The sequence below is a fragment of the Pholcus phalangioides genome, unplaced genomic scaffold (genome assembly GCF_987345545.1).
Source record: "Pholcus phalangioides strain wild (caught in Gottingen) unplaced genomic scaffold, Ppha-v1.0 ptg000010l_1, whole genome shotgun sequence".
NCBI lineage: Eukaryota > Metazoa > Arthropoda > Arachnida > Araneae > Pholcidae > Pholcus > Pholcus phalangioides.
In genome coordinates, this window is record NW_028301603.1 from 29,585,930 (window position 1) to 29,609,457 (window position 23,528).

The window sequence follows — 23,528 nt, forward strand, 5'->3', positions numbered from 1 at the left end:
CGCTTTTGAAGTATGAGATCTTTAGGATTGTCCTACACAGGTTAGGTTTGTCCTACTTTCATCTGTGTATGCATGCTTTGTATTTTAGTATTATTGCATTAGCCAGCATGCCAAGAAACACCAGAGTGTCAACAATCATATAAAATTTACAAAGTCCCAGAAAAGTTGCGAATTAAGAAAGAAGGTCTCAGATCTTTTCACAAATTGATTTTCAGATCCCCCCGGCGTAAGTTCCAGAGCTCCTAATTTTTTATTGCAGAAAATCATGACTCCTTTATCGAGCTTCCAATCACAAAAACATGATGGATACATGTGATTGTGCAGTAGTGGTCAACTAAAAAGATAGTTTTCTGACCTTAAAACATGAATGCGAGTCGGTTTTCATTTAAAAAAAAAGGGGAATTCCGGAAAATTCTTGTTTAGGAACTCCAAGGCCCTATACAAGGAGATATTGTCCCTCTCCTCACATGGAGATATTTGATGTTGCCTGGATACCAGAAGACTCTTTATTAACTCCTGACTTCCACTCTGATAGGGATATTTGGAGAATCAGTGACTAGGAAACCTATGTGTCCCATTGACTGACAACTTGGCATGTTGGGCTGGGTTCACACTGGACTGATGGGACACAATCTTTTGACACAGACATGTATTAGTTAAATACTTTTAATCAATCCATGTCTATGTTGCAGATCACACACACATCAACCCATAGGATCCTATAATAAACCCTAAGCTTTTACTTCCCCCCAGACCCTTCCATTACCCCAGGTCGGGATGCTGCTCACGTTGGGAAATGCTGAATTAGAGTCATCTAGGCTACTGGAGATCAATTCGAGAATTCCCAAGCTAGAAAGGCCTAAGAAACCATTGAATTGGCTGATTTGAACTTTGTCTGTTCTCTGCATTTTAAGATCCTTTCTGTTTAACGAGTTATGTTCAGATAACTCAAACTTCATGTTTACTTTTTCCCACAGCAAATCTTCATTTCTGAAAAATGTCTGGCACTTTGCTGGAGAATTTTTTCTCGAGTTGCCCCTGAATGTCACACACCCCCAACGGCAGCTTTGATTCCAGCATTCAAAAAGCATGTCCCCAGATTTTTTTACGGCATGCTGGCTATTGCCGGGGGAAATCAGATTGTGCCTGTCAACCTGTTCAAAGCAGATTCAATACCAAACTCATAAGTGTAAAAAAAAAAGTTAAATTTCCCTTCAAAAATATCTGTGTCTTAATTCAGCTGATTAGGTGCATTACGAAACTACCATTGCACAAATCTATGCTGTAAAGACAGACGAAATCCACTATTTCTCTCCTTGATACATTTGCCAGAGTATCAGAAGTGAAATAATTTGAATTTTGAACTCAGAGCCAATCACTTACTTTGCACAGAAATAGAAGAGCTGGGATTTTTTATATCGAGAGAGGCTAGATGAGATTCCAGTTTTAAAGTTTCATTGCTGCGTAATGCTGAAGATTTAGGAGAAGAGTTGAGCGCTGGGGAACTGTATGCCGATTTCTGAGCAACATCCTGGGGTGATCGGGTCCTCATGAGGGAATCGGAGAATCTACGCGGCGGTGGCATGGGTGATGGACATCTGTCAATATTTTGTCTTTTTGGAATGTTCCCCGAAGAAGTTGGTGTCTTTGGCAACATCCTTCGTACTACCGGTGTCTCGGGTCTGAAAACACAGAAGAAAATTATTATTACTTTAACTAAAAAAGAACTACGCAACAGAGCTTGAAAAGACAGTATTGGATTCATAAATCAATAGCATTATTGAAGTATTCACCTGCAAGTTGGTGTCCAGTTTCCACACTTTTTTGAGTCAAACGGTAAGACATATTTGTCAGGATGATCTTTATCTGGACTTGGAGAGGGCTTTGTTTCCAATTTCTGGATAATGCATTTATCCCGACCTGAAACTATATATATAAATGCTGTATAGAGAGTGAGTAGGCTTATATTTTCTGCTGACAAAGCTCAAAAACTTTTGCCAAAGAATATCTAATTACCACACATTTGTACTTTTACAGACATCACGAGCAATTAAGAAGCGAATGCACAAACTCAAATCGATAGATATACAAAGAAATAAATGCTCATCAACACCACAGGTAATCAACCTTTTCAGTTCGAGGGTTAGATATGTGATATTGCAACTGCTCACAGGTCAGAAACTGGTGTATACAGGGTAACTGTATGACTTGCATTTCATGGGACATTCCTGATTTACAATAATTTTGGCTATTCTGACATTTTAAAATTAAAATTACTATTTTTTCTTGTATTTTTAACGAAGTTTACTTGAATTTTTATTTTTTACTAGAATCTAGGATTATTTCGATTACTTATAAATAAAATGATAATTATGGCGATCATCATCATCAACCACCACCATTTTCAATCCACTGCTGGATGAAGGTCCCCTTTAAAATTTTGCTCTGTCTGATGCTTTAGCCATCCAGTTGACTCCAGCCACTTTTCAGATCTCATCGATCCAACTTGCGTGGGGACACCTTCTCAGATGTTTAACACCACGGGAGTACCAATCTAGAATACTTGTGGTCCATCTGTTATCCTGTCTTCTTGCAACATGTCCAGCCCATTTCCATTTCAAACGTTTAATTCTTTCCATGATGTCATACACCTTTGCATGGTTCCTTATCTAAGTGATTCATTTTCTGTCTCTCCTAGTGATGCCTAGCATATATCTTTCCATGCTCCTTTGTGTTGTCTGTAGCCTTTGTATCGTCTTGCTTGTGAGTGTCCATGTTTCAGCTCCATAAGTCAGTGCTGTTAGCGCACACTGGTTAAACACTTTTCTTTTCAGGCATAATGGTATGTGGCTCTTCAGAATTAATCAGTTTTTGCCAAAAGTGCTCCATCCAATCCTAATCCTTCTGTTTATTTCATTAATGATTCCGTTGTCCATGGTAATTTCTTGTCCCAGGTATACATCACTTTCTACTTCTTCTACCTCTGTGTTGTTGAGCAAGATTGTCCTCTTCAACGCAAAGAGATTGAACATAATTTTAGTCGTCTTTTGCAGATTCATTTTCAAGCCCACCTGAATACTTGCCTTTACCAGTTCTTGTATCATTTCTTTTAGTTCGTCTGATTACTGCTAATAACAACAATGTCATCTGCAAAATGCAAATGGTTGAGAAATTCTCCATTTATTTTAATTCATTTCTTATCCCAATCCAGTTTTCTGAATACTTCTTCTAAAACAGCGGTAAAGAGTTTTGGTGAGATAGTATCACCGTGTCTGACTCCTTTTCCCAAGTTTAATTTTTGCTTTTCCTTTATCCAAATGAATCGTTGCAGTTGCTTTGTCATATATTTTCTTGATGATATTGTGTGTGTGTGTGTATGATGTAATGTAAGTCTTCTCTACCCTAATTATATCTAGAGCTTTAATAACAGCAGATGTAAAGGCAGAGTCAAATGCTTTCTCAAAATCACAATGAAGGGCATGCTTAATGGTAATTCGTATTCCTTGTGTCTCTCTATAAGTTCCCTGATTGTTTGGATGTGATCCATTGTAATAAATCCACTTCGAAAGCCTGCTTGTTCTTTTGGTTGGACTTCGTCCAATATGGATTCAAGCCTATATGTCAGCACTTTGGTGAAGATTTTATAAATCACTGATAAGAGACTAATCGGTCGATAATTCTTGAGATCCTCTTTCTCACCCTTTTTGTAAAGAACCATCATTGCGTTATTCCAATCTTCAGGCACATTTGATTTTGTGAGACAATTTGTGAACAAAGCAGCTAGCATACTGGCAAATTCTTTCTTTAATAATGTCTACTGAAATACCATATTCACCTGGGTATTTCCCTTTTACATAATTTTAGTCCCTTTTTTCTTATAGCCTTGTAGACTTTTTCTTTCAGCACAGGTGCTACTTGCACAAATTCTGCTAAATTTTTTTTTCTTCCTGATCCCTTTTCTCTGTTCCAATTCTGCTCTTCATGTTTGTATAGAGTATTATAAAATTCCTGAATGATACTAACAATAATAGTTACCTTTGGCAATAATTGATGATCATAAGAATCCCTATTTTCTGTATTTTTCTTGCGAAAATATGTTCAGCTTAGGCAAATACATGGTGTTGTGTATATTGATCATTTTCTCCAGGAAAACCTTGCATGACCCGAATGAAACTTTGATCTAAGGTTGTGCACTATCCCCACAATATATATATCCAATAATATATTATCCCCACAATATATCCAACACTACACAATAACATATACTAAAGATTGTTAAGGGCAAAATATGTATATATACAACTTACACTTTGGCGAGTTCCTTGGAGAACTTCTCAGCATGTTCCTTGTTAAAGTATTGCTTTTGAATTCTTTGGTTTTCGACTGCTTGGGCAATGTACCACCTTAAATGATCAAAACACTTCAATGGAATACTCTTTCTCTAAAAATCGTTTTTTTAAATCTATTCGAGTGATATATCAATGCCTATGTGTGGAACCTTCATAAGTAAGTTTGCGTCAGTTTTTAGGGAAAAAAAATAAACATGCACACTGCTGCAACTGCTAGTATGAACTACTAAGCAGTGATTGCCAATACGCATCTAGATGTGTGATTCACACATCAAAATTCAATTTTGCTCCTCCAAATTATGTTGAGTGAAAATACTCCTTCAAACTTTTGGTAATTTTTTTTTGATGGAGTAATTTTGCCATTTTTCATTTAAAAAAATACCCCTCTTTTTGCCAAAACACTCCTTGAAATTCTGGAGAGGAGTGAAAATACTTTTTAAAATTATTATTTTTCTTATATAGTACTGCTATGAAGTTTTTGATTTTTGCAATACAATGGCACTGCGCTCATTAGTGATGATGTGCCTTGTCTGGTCGGTGAGATACCAGGTCTATTTTCCATAGTCACAAAAACCTTATTTTTGGAAAAAATTGAGACATGAGGTTTTCACACCAGGCCATTCATATCAATTGTTCAAATAGCAAGATCAATAAAAGGAAAAAAATATTTTCTGGTGGAAATTGTTTTTTCACTCACAGATACTCACTTTTTCGAACTGGAATTTTAGCTGGCCTAACAAGACTTTGTGAAGTTTGGGAACGGTCATTATCTTCACGTTCCAGAGCCAACTCCTTAGAAAAAACAAATCAATATGAATTGAAAAAAAAATATATTTCTTTCTGATGAATCACATTTTTAACAATATAATTAAGTTATATAATAACTTATCTGAACAATATTATCCTTAAGAATGACAAGACTACCTTCAACCCTCAGAATGCTCCTATCACTCACAGATGATGAGCGTAGTAGTGTGCTCAATCATCCTGTGAGGAACTGAATTTTTTCCTTTTAAACATGAAGTTCTTAAAATGACGTATATATAGATGGCATATGCATAAATATTCTGATGTTTTTAATTTTTTTATTATTTCTATATTCTCTAAAGAGGTTTGCCTGTACTATATAGCATGGGTGTACATTGTTGAGAAATGGGTAGAATGCCTGTCTACCTACAATCACTATTTTATCGGTGATTGTGGGTTTGTGTATCCAGATTCTCTGTTTTATCATACCTTTTTTCAACTGAAGTGTTTATTCTAGAAACCCCCACAACCGACAAAAAATTTGAAATTGAGTTAATACTAATTTCTTGTAGTTGACTGGTAGATGCTTTGTTTGGTGCATAAACTACTGAAAAAACATTTTTATACCCCCATTTTGCTTGCCTGAAATATTCATTTAGTGGAGCAACCCCATAAGCGACATTATTTATGGGATTTTGGCGCTAAAAGCTTGTAACAGCAGCACTGATGTCATTAGATTGGTTTTATGAGACCTAAAGGGGATTAAATGAGTCGTTTCAGATCATTCTGTGTTTTGAAAATTTGTTTTGAGAGTTCTAGTAATTATTTTCCATTCTCTGTTTTCTAAGTTTCCGTTTTATAAAGGTACACATAAAAGCATTAATCAATGAAGGGAATATTTTTTATTTTGTCTAAGACAGGGTTGGCTCTCATACAGTGTCTGTCTTAGATAAGTTTCACTGTATTCGCAACGTATGAGTTTAAGTGCATCTATCTTTCACAAAAGACAACTAAAAAAGGGAAACTTTTTAAGCTGCCATTATGAGTAAGTATTTACACTTGACTATTATAAATTGAAATATATTTTGCTTCGACTATTCACGCAACCTAAGTGTTAAAGGCAAAAGAAAGATTTATAAAGTTTTTAAATTTCTGGTCAATAAAACCCATTGTCACTAACAATTAGATAGACTCAGATAATAGGCACAAGCACTGGAGCAATAGTTTCTCAAAATAACATTTTAAGAATAATTAAAGATACCATTTCCAAAAGACGACGTTCATGTTCTTCTTTCTTCATATCTGCTAAATGAGCTTCACAATCCATTGATGTCCTTCTTGAGCTCTTCTCGAAAAGAGAAAAGAAAATGTATGAGTATATATATATATATATATATATGCCATTAATTTCATGCACTATACTTCAAGCAAAGAGAAGTAGCAAGCGATAAAATCTGATTTTCTCTCATTATATGTATATAAAAATGCACAAAATGAATATTATATATATATATATATAAAATTGGAAATAAAAATAAATTGGAAGAAATTGAAATGAAGTTGAAAAAAATGGAAATAATATGGAACAATGAGGAGGTCGTTGTCAAGGGGGAACCCCCCTCCCCCCATTGCTCCAAACAGCAAAAATGTTTCTAATGATGGTAGGCCAAAATAGGCATAGATTTACCATCAGTTCCTCTGACATTTCTGCGATAAACAAGCTTTGGAAGTCAAAAAGCAAGTATGAGAAAATACAAAATTATTACCAAAAACATGAAAAATCGCATGAGTAGCACAATATTAAATAGACATTTACACAAAAGTGTGTTTAAAGGTTGAAAATATAAAAATTAAATAATAAAATAAAATATAAAACCTACCAAAAATTTGACTTTTTATTACCAATGTCACCAGCAAACCACATGGCGTGAGGTAACAAGTTGAAAAACGTGGGTGAAGTTTGAAACCCATGAAAGAAGATGGATAACTGGTGACACTCAAGACATTTGAAAATTTAGAAAATGCTTTTAAAAAAATCCTTTGCATTATTACAAGTTTTTTTAATTCTTGATAGTTGTCCAAAGAATATATTTTTCAAAATTCTAATACTAATATTAGAATTGAAATTAGAGAGAAAATTAAATTTAAATTCTTTTCTTTTATCAAAAATTCTAACAAAGGCTATGTTATTAGACAAGCAAATTTTGAGGTCAAGGAGATCCACAGATAGGGGGTCAAGATTGGTTCTCTTGAGTGTCAAGTCCGTAGGGTAAATATCCCCTCTTAATTCCAGAAAATTTCCAAAATTAAAAATTATGAGATCGATATATCTAAAAAGTAGAAATGTAAAAAAAAAATGAAAAAAATATACGTCAAATAACCTCTAATTCATAATTAGAGGTTTTATATATAGTGGATCACGCTTATAATGTTCTCACTTAGAAAATTTTCTTGCTTAGTACGACTTATTTTTTGGGACCAAACTCTTACTAATACTTATTGAGATTTCCTGTTTAAAGCGTTTTCCCACTTATAACATTTCTTTTACAACAGTTTTCTTTAAAAAAACGTTATAGGAGGGATCGACTGTGGTATAATCTCTATTCTGCAAAATACTGATTCTGGTCACCTGAAAGATTCAGACGAGGGCAGCTTAGTTCTGAACTAACAAAACTTCAGAACGTTCTCTAGTACATTAGGTCCAGTACAGTAGCATTGATCAGCCTGAGCTACTGCACATTTTTTTTCAGTTTAAGATACTATGAACAACTATTTGATAAACTACAAGACATTCTGCTTAATAAAATTAAAAGAATACTTACAGGCTCTATGGGCATTTCAATTTTATCCAGTTCTTGAATAGCCTAGTGATTCATACGAAACCATATATTAGTGGAAATGTGTAATAAATGACTTATCACATTTGAAAAACGTAAAATATTATTCAAAATGAGACTCAATTAAATAGAAGACACTAATTCAATCATTTTGATGAGAAAAATCCTACAAAAATAAAAATTGATTTTGTGTTAATGATATTGTTTCATAGAGATGACGGTATCTATAAAACAATACCACACGTTCCTTTACAAAAGTTGAATTCAATCATTGCAGCCGTCATCATACCCTATTGACAGCAGAAGTGACATCTCTGTCTTTTTCTTCAGTCATAAGCCTCTTCACAGAAGCTTCCAGGCTCTCTAGCAGAGTTTCGTCCTTGGGAAGGTGCAACAAACTCTTCAGTTTCGGTAAAATTGCACAAAGCCTTAGGCGAATATTAGGAACTGGGTCCTCTGTAAAAGAGACAAAATATTACCAGTTCATTAAAGTAATGAATTTTTTTATCAATTTTTCTCCACAACATAATATTGTCTGTATATTCTACTCTCTTTTTTTTTTTTACAAAATTTGAAAGAAAAGAATTTGGGTTTTTATCTCACCAGATAACTCGAGCACAGGTTTGAAGAAATGCCTTTTGAAGAAAGCTTTTGAAAACAATTCCATAACCAGCTCACATACTTTGATGAAAAGCATCCGCTTATGACAACTTCGTCCGCTACAGAGTTCTGTCAAATGAAAGAATAAGAATTTATTTCCAAATAATAAAACATGCATCTCTGAAACAAAATTCTGCCATCATGGGGATCACTGTTTCTTCTTATTTTGTGCCTTTTTACTACATTTTAAAATACTTGTGATTGTGATGGTCTTATAAATAGGTGAAAATTTGTTGACATGACATGGATGCAAAATTGAATATTTTAACCCATTAACCATGACTAATTAGTTCCAATTACAATTGGAAATATATTCTTCTGAAAAAGCAAGAACAAAAACTTCCCCTTTCTGTATCACAAATCATAAGAAAGTAATTCAGCAGATTAACTACACATTCTAAGTTTAAGTAGCAAATCTTAACAACCCATTATTTCTCTTTTTAAGCAACTCACTTGCATTGTTATTTTAAACACTTTCAGCTCACTTACTTCCATGTAATGAAGCACATGATTCATCGAGTTAAACACTAAAAATGGTTTCTTCAGCATTCCAAGATATATCTGTGCCACTGTTATTCATTTGTGTATCTACTCTTTTGAGCATTGCAAAGTGATTTTACCCTGTTGGCTACTTTTTAAGCTTTTTTTTTTGTTAAATCCTTTTTATGTGTTTTCATTCATCCTGCCCCCTCAGAGCTTTTTTGTCATGGCCAGCTAATCATTTTGAGAAAATTGTTGAAAGCATTAGAAAACAATTAATTCTAGAATTAATGAAAGAAATAATTCTAGCACAGATGGAAAAGAAATGATTCTAGAATAAATAAAAGAAATAATTCCTCGAAGAAGTAGATAAAAAGTCAGAAGTAATTTAAAAATTTTTGAAAAAAATAATTTCAAAATTAGTGAACAATAAATTTCAAAAAACTTATCAATGAGAGAAATAATTTTGTAACTTCTGATAGAAATTATTTCACAATCAATAAAAGAATAATTACATAAATATTGAATGAATTGATTTCAAGACATATCGAGAAGGAAAATAATTTTGGAATCACTGAAATAAATAATTAAAGAATCATTTGAAGTGATTGCAGATTAAAATTAATCTCAGAAGTAACTAGTTTAATCAGTAATTAATCAAAAACTTTAAGAATTGGTGAAAAAAATTATTTCACAGAACTAAATCAAAATTAAAAATTAACAAAAGGAATAATTTCAGAATAAATAAAAACAATTTTTCAATTGTTTGTCTTAAGTTGGGGCTCTATTGGCCCCTTCCTTATCACTAAATTACATGAGTTGGTAGCCCACGACCTTCATGGGATCTCCAGGATGGGATGAGGGGGGTGTATCGTCTTCAAAGATAAAAGGGCTTTGTGGGAAGTTACAATTCGACCCACTGTGTCTGAAATGTTGAAGACCCCTGACCTAGTTAGACCAAGTTAAGACGTGTTGGAATACAGTAAAATTATGGCCACCATGAACGTTTTGGGTAGTTTTTCAAAGAACTTACAATGCAAATATTATCTAATGGAGAAGAAACTGTGAACTCGTTAGAAATATCTCCATAAAAATACAAACAAAGCAAAGCAAATATGCTAAACAGCATGAATGAATGAATGACAGGGTCTCTGCCACTGGACTTATCCCGTTGCCGAGATCTCTTCCAGCCCAGCTTCGTGGCAGAGTCTGGAACAAAGTGAGGGCACCTAACAGTCTGCACGTGTAGCTAGTTTTGTGTCTGATATTTCAGTGCTGCCATCTATACTTCAAATTGTGAGTGAAGTGTAATGATTGAATATTTGTAACATTTTAGGTCTGTTGCACTCTGTGGCAAAACTTTTTAACGGGGAGATCGGGTCTCATTCGCGCCTTGAAGTTGGGAACTGCAGAAAACCAACTTTAGCCGGCCACCACTGTGGAGCCGGTGGGGTTCGAACCCGGATCTTCGTGATGCAAGTCTGTCACTATGACCACTCGACCACCACAGCGGCAATGCTAAACAGCAATAAAGCATGCACATAAGAATATATATAAAAAAGAGAAAGATACACAGTTGACAATTGGTATTTGCTGGGGGGTTACATTCACAGCGAATACAAAAAATCTGTGAATAAACACACACTTTACTTTAGTATTTTAGGCGTGCATATGGCTTCAACTGAACATACTGGTGGAAAACATGATGATTCAAGTGATAAAAGTGTAGGGAAGAATAAATAAATAAATATATATATATGTGAATGCGCAAAACCTAAAAATACCAAGTCAACAGCATTCAATGCTAAGAAACTACCAATCTTTTTTTTTCAACTGACCTCTTATTAATTCATTGATGATACCATTCCTCTGATCCAATTTATAGGTATTGCGCAACAAAACAAGGAGACTATATGCAGCAGCCACTCTGCAAGGTATGGGCCTCTACAATTAAATAAAATATTAGGAATTAAATAAAATATTGTGACATCACATTATGAGTAACACTTCAAATATTTCTCATAACATGCTTTTAACATCAATGAAATTTGCTATACATTTATCAAACAAAAAACTTATTTCATGAAATTAGTGCTCACATCTGATAGCATTTAAAATTCTTTCATCTGTTTCAAGTTGCACATTTAAATGAAATCTATAATAATGATAAATGAATATTGAACCAGGGTTTGAAAAAAAAAAATCACACCGTTAAACAACTTGTCAACTTGGACGACAAATTTTTTAGGAGTGCCAAGCATTTTTTTTTTGGCAAAAATGTCCAAAATAATTTTTTCTACTTTTCTTTACTACCTACTTTTTCACTAGGGGTCATTCAAGTATTACATCAGCAATGCTATAATATAATTAGGTTTGAGGGGGCAGGCCACATCAGATAACCCCCAGGGCCACCAGATGACCCATTTGATCACTGAGCCAAGGGTTTACCATATATGGCTTAGAGCAGTCTTTCCCAACTGGGGTACCACGATATTGGCTAAAGGGTGGTGCAAGATATTATGCAGATAAATAAAAAAATATTACGATCCACTTAAAGTCTTAAAATAAAAATTAGGTCAAATTAATTACTCTCATGCATGATAGACTTATCAGATAAGTTGCCATCTGGTGACAGTGTCAGCAATTGTGAGCTTTGCCCTGCGTTAGGTCTGGTTGTCCATGTACAGCCCTGTTCAGCGCACACGTGCTCTAAGGAAAGAGGATTTGTTGGCTTTGTTGTCTTGGACACTCACCCGGCAAGTGAGAGGATGTTGGTTTGATTCCCCACAGGGACAGTTGAATTTTCTTTCTAGGACTTATCTTCACATCAGTTAGCTTTTGAAACCTTTGTAGTAATAGTGGAGAGTGACATCTTCTGATAAGCTGAAAGACCTCATTTTTCAAGATTGCAAACTGCAGTAGATATGTACTTTCAATATCTTTTTACTAAGAATCTCGACTGGGTTGTCTCACTATTTGATTTTGCAGACAGTGTGGAAAAAATATATTTCACTGCTTGCGAAAGAGGTATTATGAGAGCAATTAACACTTTTGAACTTTTCGACATCAGATCTATGTGAGAAAGCCTTCTCAACTATGGAGACAATAAAATACAAAGCAAGAAATAGACTGCAAAATTTTGAAGACAATATGTGTGTTTCGTTGCCAATTGTAAGGCCTAATATCAGTGCTCTAAGCATCAATCACAAGTTTCACATTAATGATTAATCAAACAAAACTCTATTGATGTACTTTTACTCAGTGACTTTTGCTGTAGTAAATTATATTCATATTCAAAGAAGGGTGCCCCAAGTTTTTAATGTTATTCCCAAGGGTGCCGCGAACTTCAAAAGGTTGGGAAACACTGGCTTAGAGGATGGGTTGCGATGCATTTTTTAAAGAGAAATTTTGAGTTCTTAGCCTTCAAATATCATTGAAATTAACAGAAATATATTATAATAACAAATAAAGGTATTTTTTCTGAAATTTAAATTAAAAAAAATACTTTTTGCATTAAAAAATAAATTTTTGAGACATACGTGGGGGAAGGGGGCATGAGCCCCGTATTCCCCCCTTCCCCCCCGTATGTCTCTGATTCCATCAATATGCATTAGGATTCGGGAACAGAGCTGATGACAAAATTTCGCTGGGGGGGGGGGAAATGTGGGTACATATGCTGACATAAATTCAGAAAAAAATTGTGTTGTCCTCAGACTCTAATTTCAGACTTCTAATTTTAGACTCCATTTCAAACACATGGAAAATTTTAGGAGCCAATACCAATTTTCTAGTCACCCTGATGAACAGGCATTGAGATTTTTCAAGCCTTATAGAATAACATGAAGTGCTGAACTAGAGGCTTTGCAGTCTAAACTTCAGAAAATGACCCCTAGGTGAGGACAGTAGAGAAAAGTTTTTTTTCCTCAGTGAATTTCTCTGCAACGATTTCACCTCAATATGCTGTGGGCTGAGAAAAAAATCTCTTCTGTCAAACTAAAATTTCCAGATTCATTTTAGTGGGAACTAATCAAGCTATGTTCAATGAATCATGGAAAATATTTGAAGCAGCTTATACACTGTCTAAAGAACCTCCTGTCTTCCTGAAAATGATATGGTTGGAAGGAGAAAGAAAAACATGGGCAGTATTTAAAGTTATTGTGATTTATAGTCAATGACTTTCTTGATACTTACAGCAGTATGAAGTTTCAGAAACAGTAAAGGCACAAAATGCAAGTAAATAACATCAGGCGGAAGGCAATGGGGAAGGAAAGACATCTGGTTCAAGAATTCAGCATGAAGACGCCAGTTGCTACAGACTGAGGTAGACTCTTCACAAGTGATCAATGCGTGAACAAGCTCATTCGTAGAAATCTGAATTTTGGGAAGAAAAAAATTAATGAATTCATATAAAGTCATGTATGAAAGTGTACTTTCTGCAACAAAAACAAGCTTTGACACCGATTGCGAAAGAAGAAATGCATATTTTTGTACTAAGCCTAACCTTTCTATCAGCTACATGCTCTTGTGATTTGCATATGCATTTCAGTATCTCTGGCAAACTTATGATAATTCCCTTAAGCACCTGAAAAAAAAATTCCATATAAAATTAGATGAACTAATTTCAGCTACATTAACAGACAAGCTTGATGGGCTTTTAAATGTATATTCATTAGTAAAATAATGGTAAAGATTGAGGTTTTAAAGAATTTATAATAACCTTCATTAATACTAGAACAACGGAAGCAGTCATTTTGACTGCAAAGCTACTTTCACATGAGCTTACACACAAACCGTTTATCTCAGGTTGTTGAAATTTCATGATTTTTCTTATCTTGTTAAGGCTCTTAAATTCCTAAAATATAAATGTTCTAGGTTTCTTAGTTTAGTTGTAAAATGAAGGTCTACCTAGAACGATGGTAGCAGTCATTTTGACATTATAGAGATATTTTACTAATGTGAATGCAAAGTATGCTGAAATGGACAGTCTTCTTACATGAACATTAACGTTGAGAGAGAACAGATGCTCTATCATGGTGTTTGCTTTTCTCCAGTACCCATTTTGTACTATTCGAAAGTACACTTTTGAAAAAGCTTGTTGTCGTACGTTATTTGATTCATTTAGCGGATTTATTTATCTTTGCATCTCTAGTGCTTTGAATTAACTGGTACAATGTCATACAACAAAAAATAATCTTCATTCTTTACAATTTTACTCATAGACAGGGCTCCAGCCTGGGAGCCGAGAAGATTCTTATCATTTGTTTTTTCTCTGCTATAAACTCACTATAGAGGGGTCCTGGGGGGAACAACATCAAAGATCTCAGCCTAGAGGCCCTGCTGGATGATGTAGTGAAACCATTATTTAATCACATATCATGCTTTCGACTGAGCAGACAAATAATTCTACAGTTGATAAGCAGAGATAATCTAAGTCTTGAGTACCAAGATTTGTACAAAGTTCAAATCGCGAACAAAGGAAATTTCTGCCAGAAATTATGAAATTTTATCACTACACTAACAGGTGTCGTTGATGCTTTCGACAAAATGAATTCATTCTAGGGCACAATGCAATTGCCATCGAAAAACTGTCTTACGTATATCTATATATATAAAATTGATTGTCTGTCTGTCTGTCTGTGTGTATGTTCTCTATACAAATCTACAATTTTAGATCGATCGACACCAAATTTTGCATATACACAAAATGGGACCCGACTTGAACGATAGGCTACTTTAAAATTTCATCAGACCAGGGCAAGTGCCCCCAATGGGCAAAAAACTGTTGGGCAACAATGGTTTTTGGGCCTCAACAATCACTTCCCGAACGTTTACTTTGGTTACCGTGGTTCCCTAGCAATGCGTTTCAGACGTGTATATGCCTTTACAACGGTTTGTCACTTCTTTAATGCTGCCAGTTATGCGTAATAGTTTATGCCTTTGTAATGGTTTGCCACATTTTCAATACTCGCAGTAATGAGGCTTTTTGAATAGACGTCATAATAATCATCAGCATCACTTTGAGGGACAGGCAAAGGATGATCCTAATAGAAAACAGTGTTAAAATTGCCGATTTTACTGTAGAAATGCTGAAATTTTGTGGAGTTTTCTGTCACATCAATAATTTTAAAAATTGTATTGAATTCTAGATTTCTGAAATATTGAGTTCGATTAGAAATATACGAAGCCCGGGAGATGAAATATTAAGTAATTAGCTGGACCTACTTTTGAGTTGGACACTCATGCAATAACATTGATTTCAACTTTTTATTTACATCTTCTCAAGCATGAAAATTAATGTCTCCGTATTGTCTTTTGATATTCAACTGCATAAATCCATGTAGGTTAGGATATTTTAAAATTAATTATGGGCCCGTAAAAAGTACATAAAAAAAATTCCACAGCTTTAATTAAGCATTTTTGGAAGCTGAAACAGGCAGATGGGGAAGTTCAGGGGGAGGGAATCGAAATACCTAGCGCCCATCAAAAGAAGGGGGTGGGACTATTCATTTCCATGTTTTTTTAAATTTAGATTTGTTTATTTCATGAGTTGCGCAGGAAGTCGCCATATTGGTTAACTTTAGACACGGTTTGCATGTCCCTCAAAGAAAGAGGGAGATATCACATGATCCATAAAGCCTCATTGAAGAAAACCCGGGCAAAGCCGGGTATTATAGCTAGTATATTATATTTCTCCAGATATGGCAGCTATTCACTGTTTTCTCATTCTGCACATGCAATTTCTTCACAAATTTTGCAAGCATATTATACTTCAAACCTCATCAGTATACTGCCAAGTGAGAATACAGCCACAAATTGCAAGATCTACAAAAATCATAGTTAAACCTCTTTTTTTTGTAACAAAACACAGGATTAGCCTTTGTCATAAAAAGGCCTTTGTCCAAAATGCCAAAAAACTAGTACACGAACAAGTGTTTATTGCAAAAACAAGTCAAAGAGACTTTCTGTTGTGGTCCTTTAGCCACTTCCGTCATTCTACGTAGTTTGAAAATCCCATCATTCTAGTGTGTGTGATGGAAGAGAAATCGCTCAGTTAAGATTTTACAATAGATTTCTAAGATTTAATGAGAGCTATAAAGGCACATTGAGCTGCTATGACAAAAGGGATTTTTGGTGGCGAATCCTTAAAAAAATTACCTTTCACTGCCGTCAACTCTGTATCTTAGTTCCTAAACAAAGTACAACAATTAACCCAGTCCACTTAACCATTAAACTGCTGGTAAAAGATGTGATATTGTGTCTAAAAAATTAAAAATAATAATGTGATTGAAAGAAAGACTTTTTTCTGGATATCATGCTGAGGGAATATTGGGCTGAGAAAAAACCAAAAATCATGTCAAAAAATCTCTCACTCCACAACTAATGTGATTGTTTGAAAAAGAAATGTATTACAACTCGCCTTGAGATTCCTCAATAAATATGTTTACACTATTTTGCCCTCAAGTAAAACAGTAAAATCTATACAATGAGACTAAGAATGAAGATGGAGGTTGCATAAAGTGTTGAAAGGTTTGTTTTAACAGCAGTCATTTTATTGGGTCAAAACTGCACTGTATAAATATTAAGTAAAAAAAAAAGATTACCAAATCAAATTCCGATTTATAAATTAGAATATTTTATATAAAACACTAGATTAATAATTCCATCACATACTAAACCCTTGTTATGACATCTCTCTACTAAGATTTGATCAATATTTAGATTGTTCATAATTATGTGCAACACACGAAGCAATAGCAGTTAACATGTTATTTTTTGAAGACCAAAAAATTTGAAAATGATTCCACAAAACCCTAAATATATTTAATTTGTGATATGTAATAATATGTAAAATTAAATTATTAATTATAATTATTGAATAAGTATAGATTTTTGCATAAATTATATAAATGCAGCTTTTACTTTGCATAGTTTCAACATTTCCATTACTTCAATTGATAACATACCTCAACCGAGTCATCAACAAGGAGTCGAACTAGATCTGGAAGCAACATGGAAGACTGATAGTCTAAAAACTTAACAACCTGAAACAAAGATTAACTAGTTGATGAAGAAAATTATAAGCAATATAAATTTTTGCAATATAAAAAAAAAAGTATAAAATTGCCTAAAATAGAACACAAACTATCGCCATGAAAAGAAGAAAAAAAAATTCTGCATAAAATACCACGTATCATTAGGAGGCATAAATGCTAAAATTTAAAATGCATTCACTTTTTAAATTTTTTTATTAATTAAAAACTAACACAGAAATCAGAAATAAAATTTTTATGTAAATCAAAAAGAAACAATATGTACCTCACAGAAACCACATGCGATTGTCTTCCTCACATTTAGGAATGGATCGGAACATAATTCTGAAAAAGTTTTGTGCAACTCTTCCTTGAAATTTTCCTGCCCAGCAAATATAGCCATAGCCTATAAGAGATGAATAGATGACATTTTACCAAGATATTTTATTATGATACACTACACTGGCTCAGAAACCTTGCCAGAGAAGGGAAAAAAATCATCTGTGCCCTGCTTCATTAAGTATAGGAAACTATTTTACATACTACTACCATTACTCCTGGTACATTGTAATGGTCACTCCTATCTATGCCACTTTTTTTTTGGGAAGTATTTTGTACTGGTATCAGTTTAACAGCCACAGCGACTTGACTATTAAAAATTACAATAATTGAATTATTCTAATTTTTCAAGTTAATTTAAAATTTTTTAAACTCTAACCAGAGATATAAGATTTTGAACACACATTGAAACATTGCACAATTTATGTTAATTCAAAATTCTTTAAATACTTACTGGAAAGTTATATGCGCATGCATAACGACAATCCCTGAAGCGATCTTTGTTTTCTAATTCCGGAACTAAATCTGGCATCTGTAAGATATAATATAATTAACTCTCTTTCATCAACTAGTCCTAGATTTAAAGAGGAATACATTATATTTTCAAACTACATATATGTTTCACTGTTTAACCAGTGTGTACTATCAGCACTGACTTATGGAGCTGAAACATGGATACTCACAAGCAAGATGATACAAAGGATACAGACGGCACAAAGGAGCATGGAAAGATGTATACTAGGCATAACAAGGAGAGACAGAAATCGAATCACTTGGATAAGGAACCACACAAAGGTATGTAATATCATTTGGAAAGAATTAAACGTTTGAAATGGAAATGGGCTAGACATATTGCAAGAAGACAGGACAACAGATGGACCACAAGTATTTTGGATTGGTATCCCTGTGGTGTTAAATGTCTGAGAAGGCATCCCCAAACAAGATGGATTGACGCGATCCGAAAAGTGGTTAAAAACTGGATGGCAAAAGCACATCAGACTAAAATGGAAAAATTTTGAGGGGACTTTCAACCAGCAGTGAATTGAAAATGGTTGATGATGATGATATATTTCAAATTGTATTGAGAGATAGTATGAATGATGCAAGGGAAAGTAGTTCACAAATTCTACCAATCTACAGTTGATGTTCATTATAACGACCCTCTTCATTCCACAGGAAAAAGACATTTCTGGGAGGTCATTATATAGAATGTTTGAAAAAAAAAGAAATCCTCTGGAGATTCATACTTCAATAGAATAAGAAAATTATATTATTTCTTTTGTTATAATGTAAGCAGTTGCAGCGAAAATGCCTTAGGTTAGAAAATGATAAGAAAATTGTAATAATTAATTGCATGTATGCACCTATGTATTGAATTCTTCAATATCAAGGGTCAAGGACAAACACAATTTTGGTAAGTGAAAAACATGAGTTTTGTACATTTCTTTTAAGAAAAAGATGGGGCGAGTTCGGACGTTGTATTGGATTGAATAGTTTTTGTAAAGTCATTATATTGGATGGAAAATAACATGGGATGAACAGGAAAAACATTGACATATCATACTGATCAATATAATATAGAATGGTGGCAATAACACATGGTAGTGTGTAACCGCCATTGACTAACGGCGTAGGTTTTCAGAACATTGTTCAGTAGTGTGGTCAAGGTTTAAATGAATAATAATATTTAATAGGCTCCTGACATTAACTTACTGGACTATGGAACTTCAGTTCTCCCATCTCATTCATTCGATGAGAAAGACCTAAGACAGCCAGATTGCGGAACAGCTTCAGAAACCACAGCTTCTGATCAATTGACAAATTGACTGAAACATAAAATACAAGATTACTAAAATTTACAGTGCTATGATTCACAAACCTTTACCAAAGATAAATACAATTCCTTCCCTTTTCCCCCCATTGATGGGGTTAGCAGATTTATTATTCCCAAATTACAGACACCCATTTCTAATCATATTTAATTGAGACAAAAGCAGCACATTCAGCCACTAATTGAAAATTGGAGCCCAATAATATATTTAATTACCAGTCATAGCCATAACCAAAGTAAAATCCTCGAACCCAAGTAAAAGTCGCAAATTAAAAAAATAAATAAATACTGTACTCCCCGCATTGAAGGGGCAATGCTGGCATGCCATGAAACTTAAGGGACACCAGCTGTATGAATTTTGGGGTCTGGTCCATTCCCGACATACTGGCAAAAGTAAGGTTTAATAAGGATTACAATATGCATTTAGCCAATTTAATGGATTTTTTAAATTTTATCTGAAAAGAATTTTCCAAAATCTGGAACTTAAATTTCCCAGCATACTGTTCTCCCTCTATTTCATGCCAGCGAATGCGGGAGAATACAGTAAATAAAAATAAATCACAAGTAAGAGCGAAATTAAAAAAAAAAAATTTACTGACTTTCAAGTCCAATGCATAAACGACCCAATTGTTTGCTGACAATTGGAAGAGTGATGTCTTCTGAGCAAATGGCATTTTCACAGAATTTCTGCACCAACGGTACAATCGTTTGAGCACATGTTTCTGTAACAGAATGAAAAATAAAAAATACTAGGTTTAAGCTCTTACAGAAAAAGGCTATTTCTTCAAATGTCAAAAAATGCCATTCAATGAGAATAAAGAAAAAGCTGATCGCCTTTGTTGTACCAAAGGTAATTTTCTGAACATGAAAACCAATAAACCAGGAATTACTGTTTATAGCAGATTCCGAATGTCCCCTTCCTTTTATTGTTTATCACTGAGAGATTAGTATGCTCAGTGTGCAGATATTCTGTAGTAGCGATGTACTTTTTGTGGTTATCTTGGTGCCTTCTCTGCTTTACGTGTCAGGAAAGATTTTTGCAAGGACTGAGCGGGTATTGAACTTGGAAATTCTTTGCACATTCTTTGGTACAGTAGACATGTATCTCGGGCTACTGTGTCCAGATTAGGAATGTTACTGCTTTTATTCATCAATAAAACAGCAGTTGGCTGGACACACAAGCAACCAAAAGGGCAGCTGGAACAAGTACTTTGTATGTGTAGAAGAAAACACACAAAAACTGTTGAAACAGGCTCGAGCTAAGCTATGCCTCGACAAAGGAAGAAACAAAACTCTTTTCAATAATAAATCTTAGCCATGTCCCCCTCATTCTATTTTTTATCTGCACATATTGCAAGACAATCTGTCTCATACACAAAAGGTGTATTTTAGTGATTTTGAACGCACGTAAGGGTTTGTAAGGAAGATTTGGTGATTCCATCCAGGGCTGTAACTAAAGGGGGGCGGCAACTGTGAGGCGGCTATGTGAGGTCATCTCAAGGAAACATTAATAAATATTCATTCATTCATAGTTATGGACCTGATTCCATCAACACAACAAAAACACTTCAAGCTAAAGCGATTACTTTTGAATATTATGTTTACATTACTTATGTATATTTTCACTATTTGTGAATCAGTTGTGAATATCTTTCTCTTTGAGTATTTTATGAATTTTAATAATCGAAAATGCATACACTGATAACTTTAATAATTAATATAACTGATAACTAGAATGAAAATTTATTCAACTAGATTTATGCTATAAATATATATAATTTCATGGAAAAGAATGTGTACCATCATCCAGCAGTGGTAAAATTTGGACAACAGTTTCTATTCCAGCTAAACGAACACTGCTTTCTTCATCATTGGACAGTTCCACTAGCTCAGGTATTATTGCATGTTTTGTAGCTTCCAGCCTAGAATGAAAAGAAGTTAAGAAATTTGTGTGATCAAATTATTTCATTTAAAACTTTGAGTGTAATATGGATCATTAGAAAAGTGACTGATGTAAAAAATACATAATGTTCTTATCATGAGTTTTTCTTTCCCCTTCCAGAACACTGGCAACTGTTCTATTGTCACTGAGCCAATTTATTGTAGGTAAATTCCCAGAAAAGTTAATTGTATTGACAATTTGTTGAACGGTATGTCTGTAGTTCTTGTAAATTTTGTGATCAGTTAAGAAACAGGATGGTACCATGAGCAGCAAGGGGGGAATGATTAAGATCTGAGAGAAGAGCTTATGCTAATATTTCCACATCTAATTTGCTCACCTCAGGGTACCTCTTAATGCTGTGAGCCTCAGTTGCCCACGGTACAGTAAGGAATAAATTTGAAGATAGAAATTTTGGTGATGAGTTAACTATACTTTTTTTAACCTCTTTCTTCTGTTCTGCAAATATAAAACTTCTCACATATAACCTAAAAAGTAATTGTCTCCCCCCCCCCCCAATTCTTCTCTTCTTTTTGTGCTGTGGTCCCTGGATATCCTTTCTTTTCATTGCAATTTATCTCGCTACTGAGAAAGGGTTTGATATCTTGTGGTAGATGGGAACCCTGATGCAATCGGTTCCCAAGGTAATAAGTGATAACATATAATGAGTACACAGTGAAACCTGTGTATAAAAATACTATCTATAATGATAAATTGATATAATATAACAATATTTTCTTTGGCCCCAGTGAAATTCCTATTCAATAGGAAATAGCACAATTTCTTAAACTGTCTACAACAATAACCTGTCTATAATAATATTTTTTTAAGTCCCTACAGTATTGTTATAGACTGAACTTTTGAAAGTGGAAGACACCTTGTATGTGCACCGTCTCAAAGTTTCAAAACTACAGAAAACCAATTCAGCTGACTAAAATTGTTACAGTTGCAGCAATGAAACCCCTGCCTCTGCAAGACTGCGTATGCCAATCAGTTTTACTACGTTGTTTGGTGCAGAAACTTTATAAAAAGTCATAATGCATTACAAAGTGTAGTTTGTATTATTATGTGATGAACAAACATGAAATTTTGTTGCAATATATAAAAAAAAACCCTTTCAAAAAAGCCCAGACTAATAATGTAAGTAAAGATACAGAAAAATAAGCTCAGTTGTTGACAAAATTTAAGTAAGATAAACTAAAATTTGTTTCAAGTTAGAATAAAATAAATAAAACTGACCCAACCCCTCTCGCCACTATATCCAGTTGTCGGCACATGCAACCTCTGACCTCAAAATCAACATCTTGGCACAAAGACAAAACAACAGGAAGAACCTCTTTTCTAATCCTACAGGAAAAACAATATGAATCAGCAAAATCACAGGGGAGGGAATCTGGATTTACAGTAAAATGTTTATTATCACACTTAATCGAAAGTGAACAAAGTTCAAAGATGCAAGGCACAATCATTGATGGGAATGCAGGGTAAAAACTGTTTAGAGATTATTAAGATTTCTTTCCTTAGAAGTAACATGGAATCACAGACACGATAGAAATATTCAAAATTTTGAAGGTCATAGATAGGATTGAAAATGATATAAAACACAATATTTTGGTGTAGACGAACATGTTATCAAACAAGTAGAAATCAGTTAAGAGTAACGAAAGGTAGGACAAGACTCTAGTGCCATAGGGTCTGTTGACTATTGCATTGTACTTGATCACACTTACACATAGGGATCAAATTTAGTGCATAGCTTTCCCAGCATTCTACAACACAACAAACGGGAGGAGACGGGCTGAGACAACTGTCCCTTGTTGACAGCAAGTGTGAATATCTGAAACGAAAAAAATGTATACATATTAATTTATAACTAAAGTAAGAATAATTATTAGAAATTTTGTTGAACCTATATAAATTCGAGTATAATCAACGAGTGATACAGCAATTGTTGGATACATGAATCAAAATAAAAGTACATAGGAATCCAGCAACACCACTATTGAACAGAATCTTGCAGTTCACCTTCAAGCACCAGATTGCCATGGTGATGACTAAAAATTGTTAATACAAGATATACAGAAGACTGGATGTTGTGAAGATATTTATTATTTGAGATGTTAATTTTTTTTTAAGGAAGGAAAAAACTCATCACTGCCTCTACCGGGAGTCGAACCCGGGTTCCTCAACTGCCGGACGAGTGCTCTGACCACTAAGCTACAGAGGAGATAGAGATTTTCCTTCGCTAGAGCGTATATGTGTCGAATGGAACCGTGCAATGGACGGTGAACCGATCAGCTAATAGCTCATGGACAA

General features: G+C 34.2%; 1 protein-coding gene across 1 annotated transcript in view; it reads right to left on the minus strand.

The window, feature by feature from the left end:
* Window positions 1–23,528, minus strand: part of LOC149081256 (serine/threonine-protein phosphatase 4 regulatory subunit 4-like) — a 32,828-nt gene that overhangs the window by 637 nt on the left and 8,663 nt on the right. Inside the window, exons 6-24 of the mRNA XM_089238094.1 lie at window positions 22,943–23,049; window positions 22,452–22,559; window positions 21,074–21,195; window positions 19,873–19,995; window positions 19,156–19,268; window positions 17,897–17,974; window positions 17,390–17,509; window positions 17,038–17,115; window positions 13,575–13,655; window positions 13,265–13,444; window positions 10,912–11,017; window positions 8,537–8,662; window positions 8,223–8,389; window positions 7,919–7,960; window positions 6,358–6,441; window positions 5,057–5,141; window positions 4,308–4,403; window positions 1,794–1,926; window positions 1,384–1,682 (exon numbers count right to left, since the gene is read on the minus strand). Coding sequence (XP_089094220.1) covers window positions 1,384–1,682; window positions 1,794–1,926; window positions 4,308–4,403; window positions 5,057–5,141; window positions 6,358–6,441; window positions 7,919–7,960; window positions 8,223–8,389; window positions 8,537–8,662; window positions 10,912–11,017; window positions 13,265–13,444; window positions 13,575–13,655; window positions 17,038–17,115; window positions 17,390–17,509; window positions 17,897–17,974; window positions 19,156–19,268; window positions 19,873–19,995; window positions 21,074–21,195; window positions 22,452–22,559; window positions 22,943–23,049 — 2,248 coding nt within the window. The remainder of the gene's footprint in view (window positions 1–1,383; window positions 1,683–1,793; window positions 1,927–4,307; window positions 4,404–5,056; window positions 5,142–6,357; window positions 6,442–7,918; window positions 7,961–8,222; window positions 8,390–8,536; window positions 8,663–10,911; window positions 11,018–13,264; window positions 13,445–13,574; window positions 13,656–17,037; window positions 17,116–17,389; window positions 17,510–17,896; window positions 17,975–19,155; window positions 19,269–19,872; window positions 19,996–21,073; window positions 21,196–22,451; window positions 22,560–22,942; window positions 23,050–23,528) is intronic.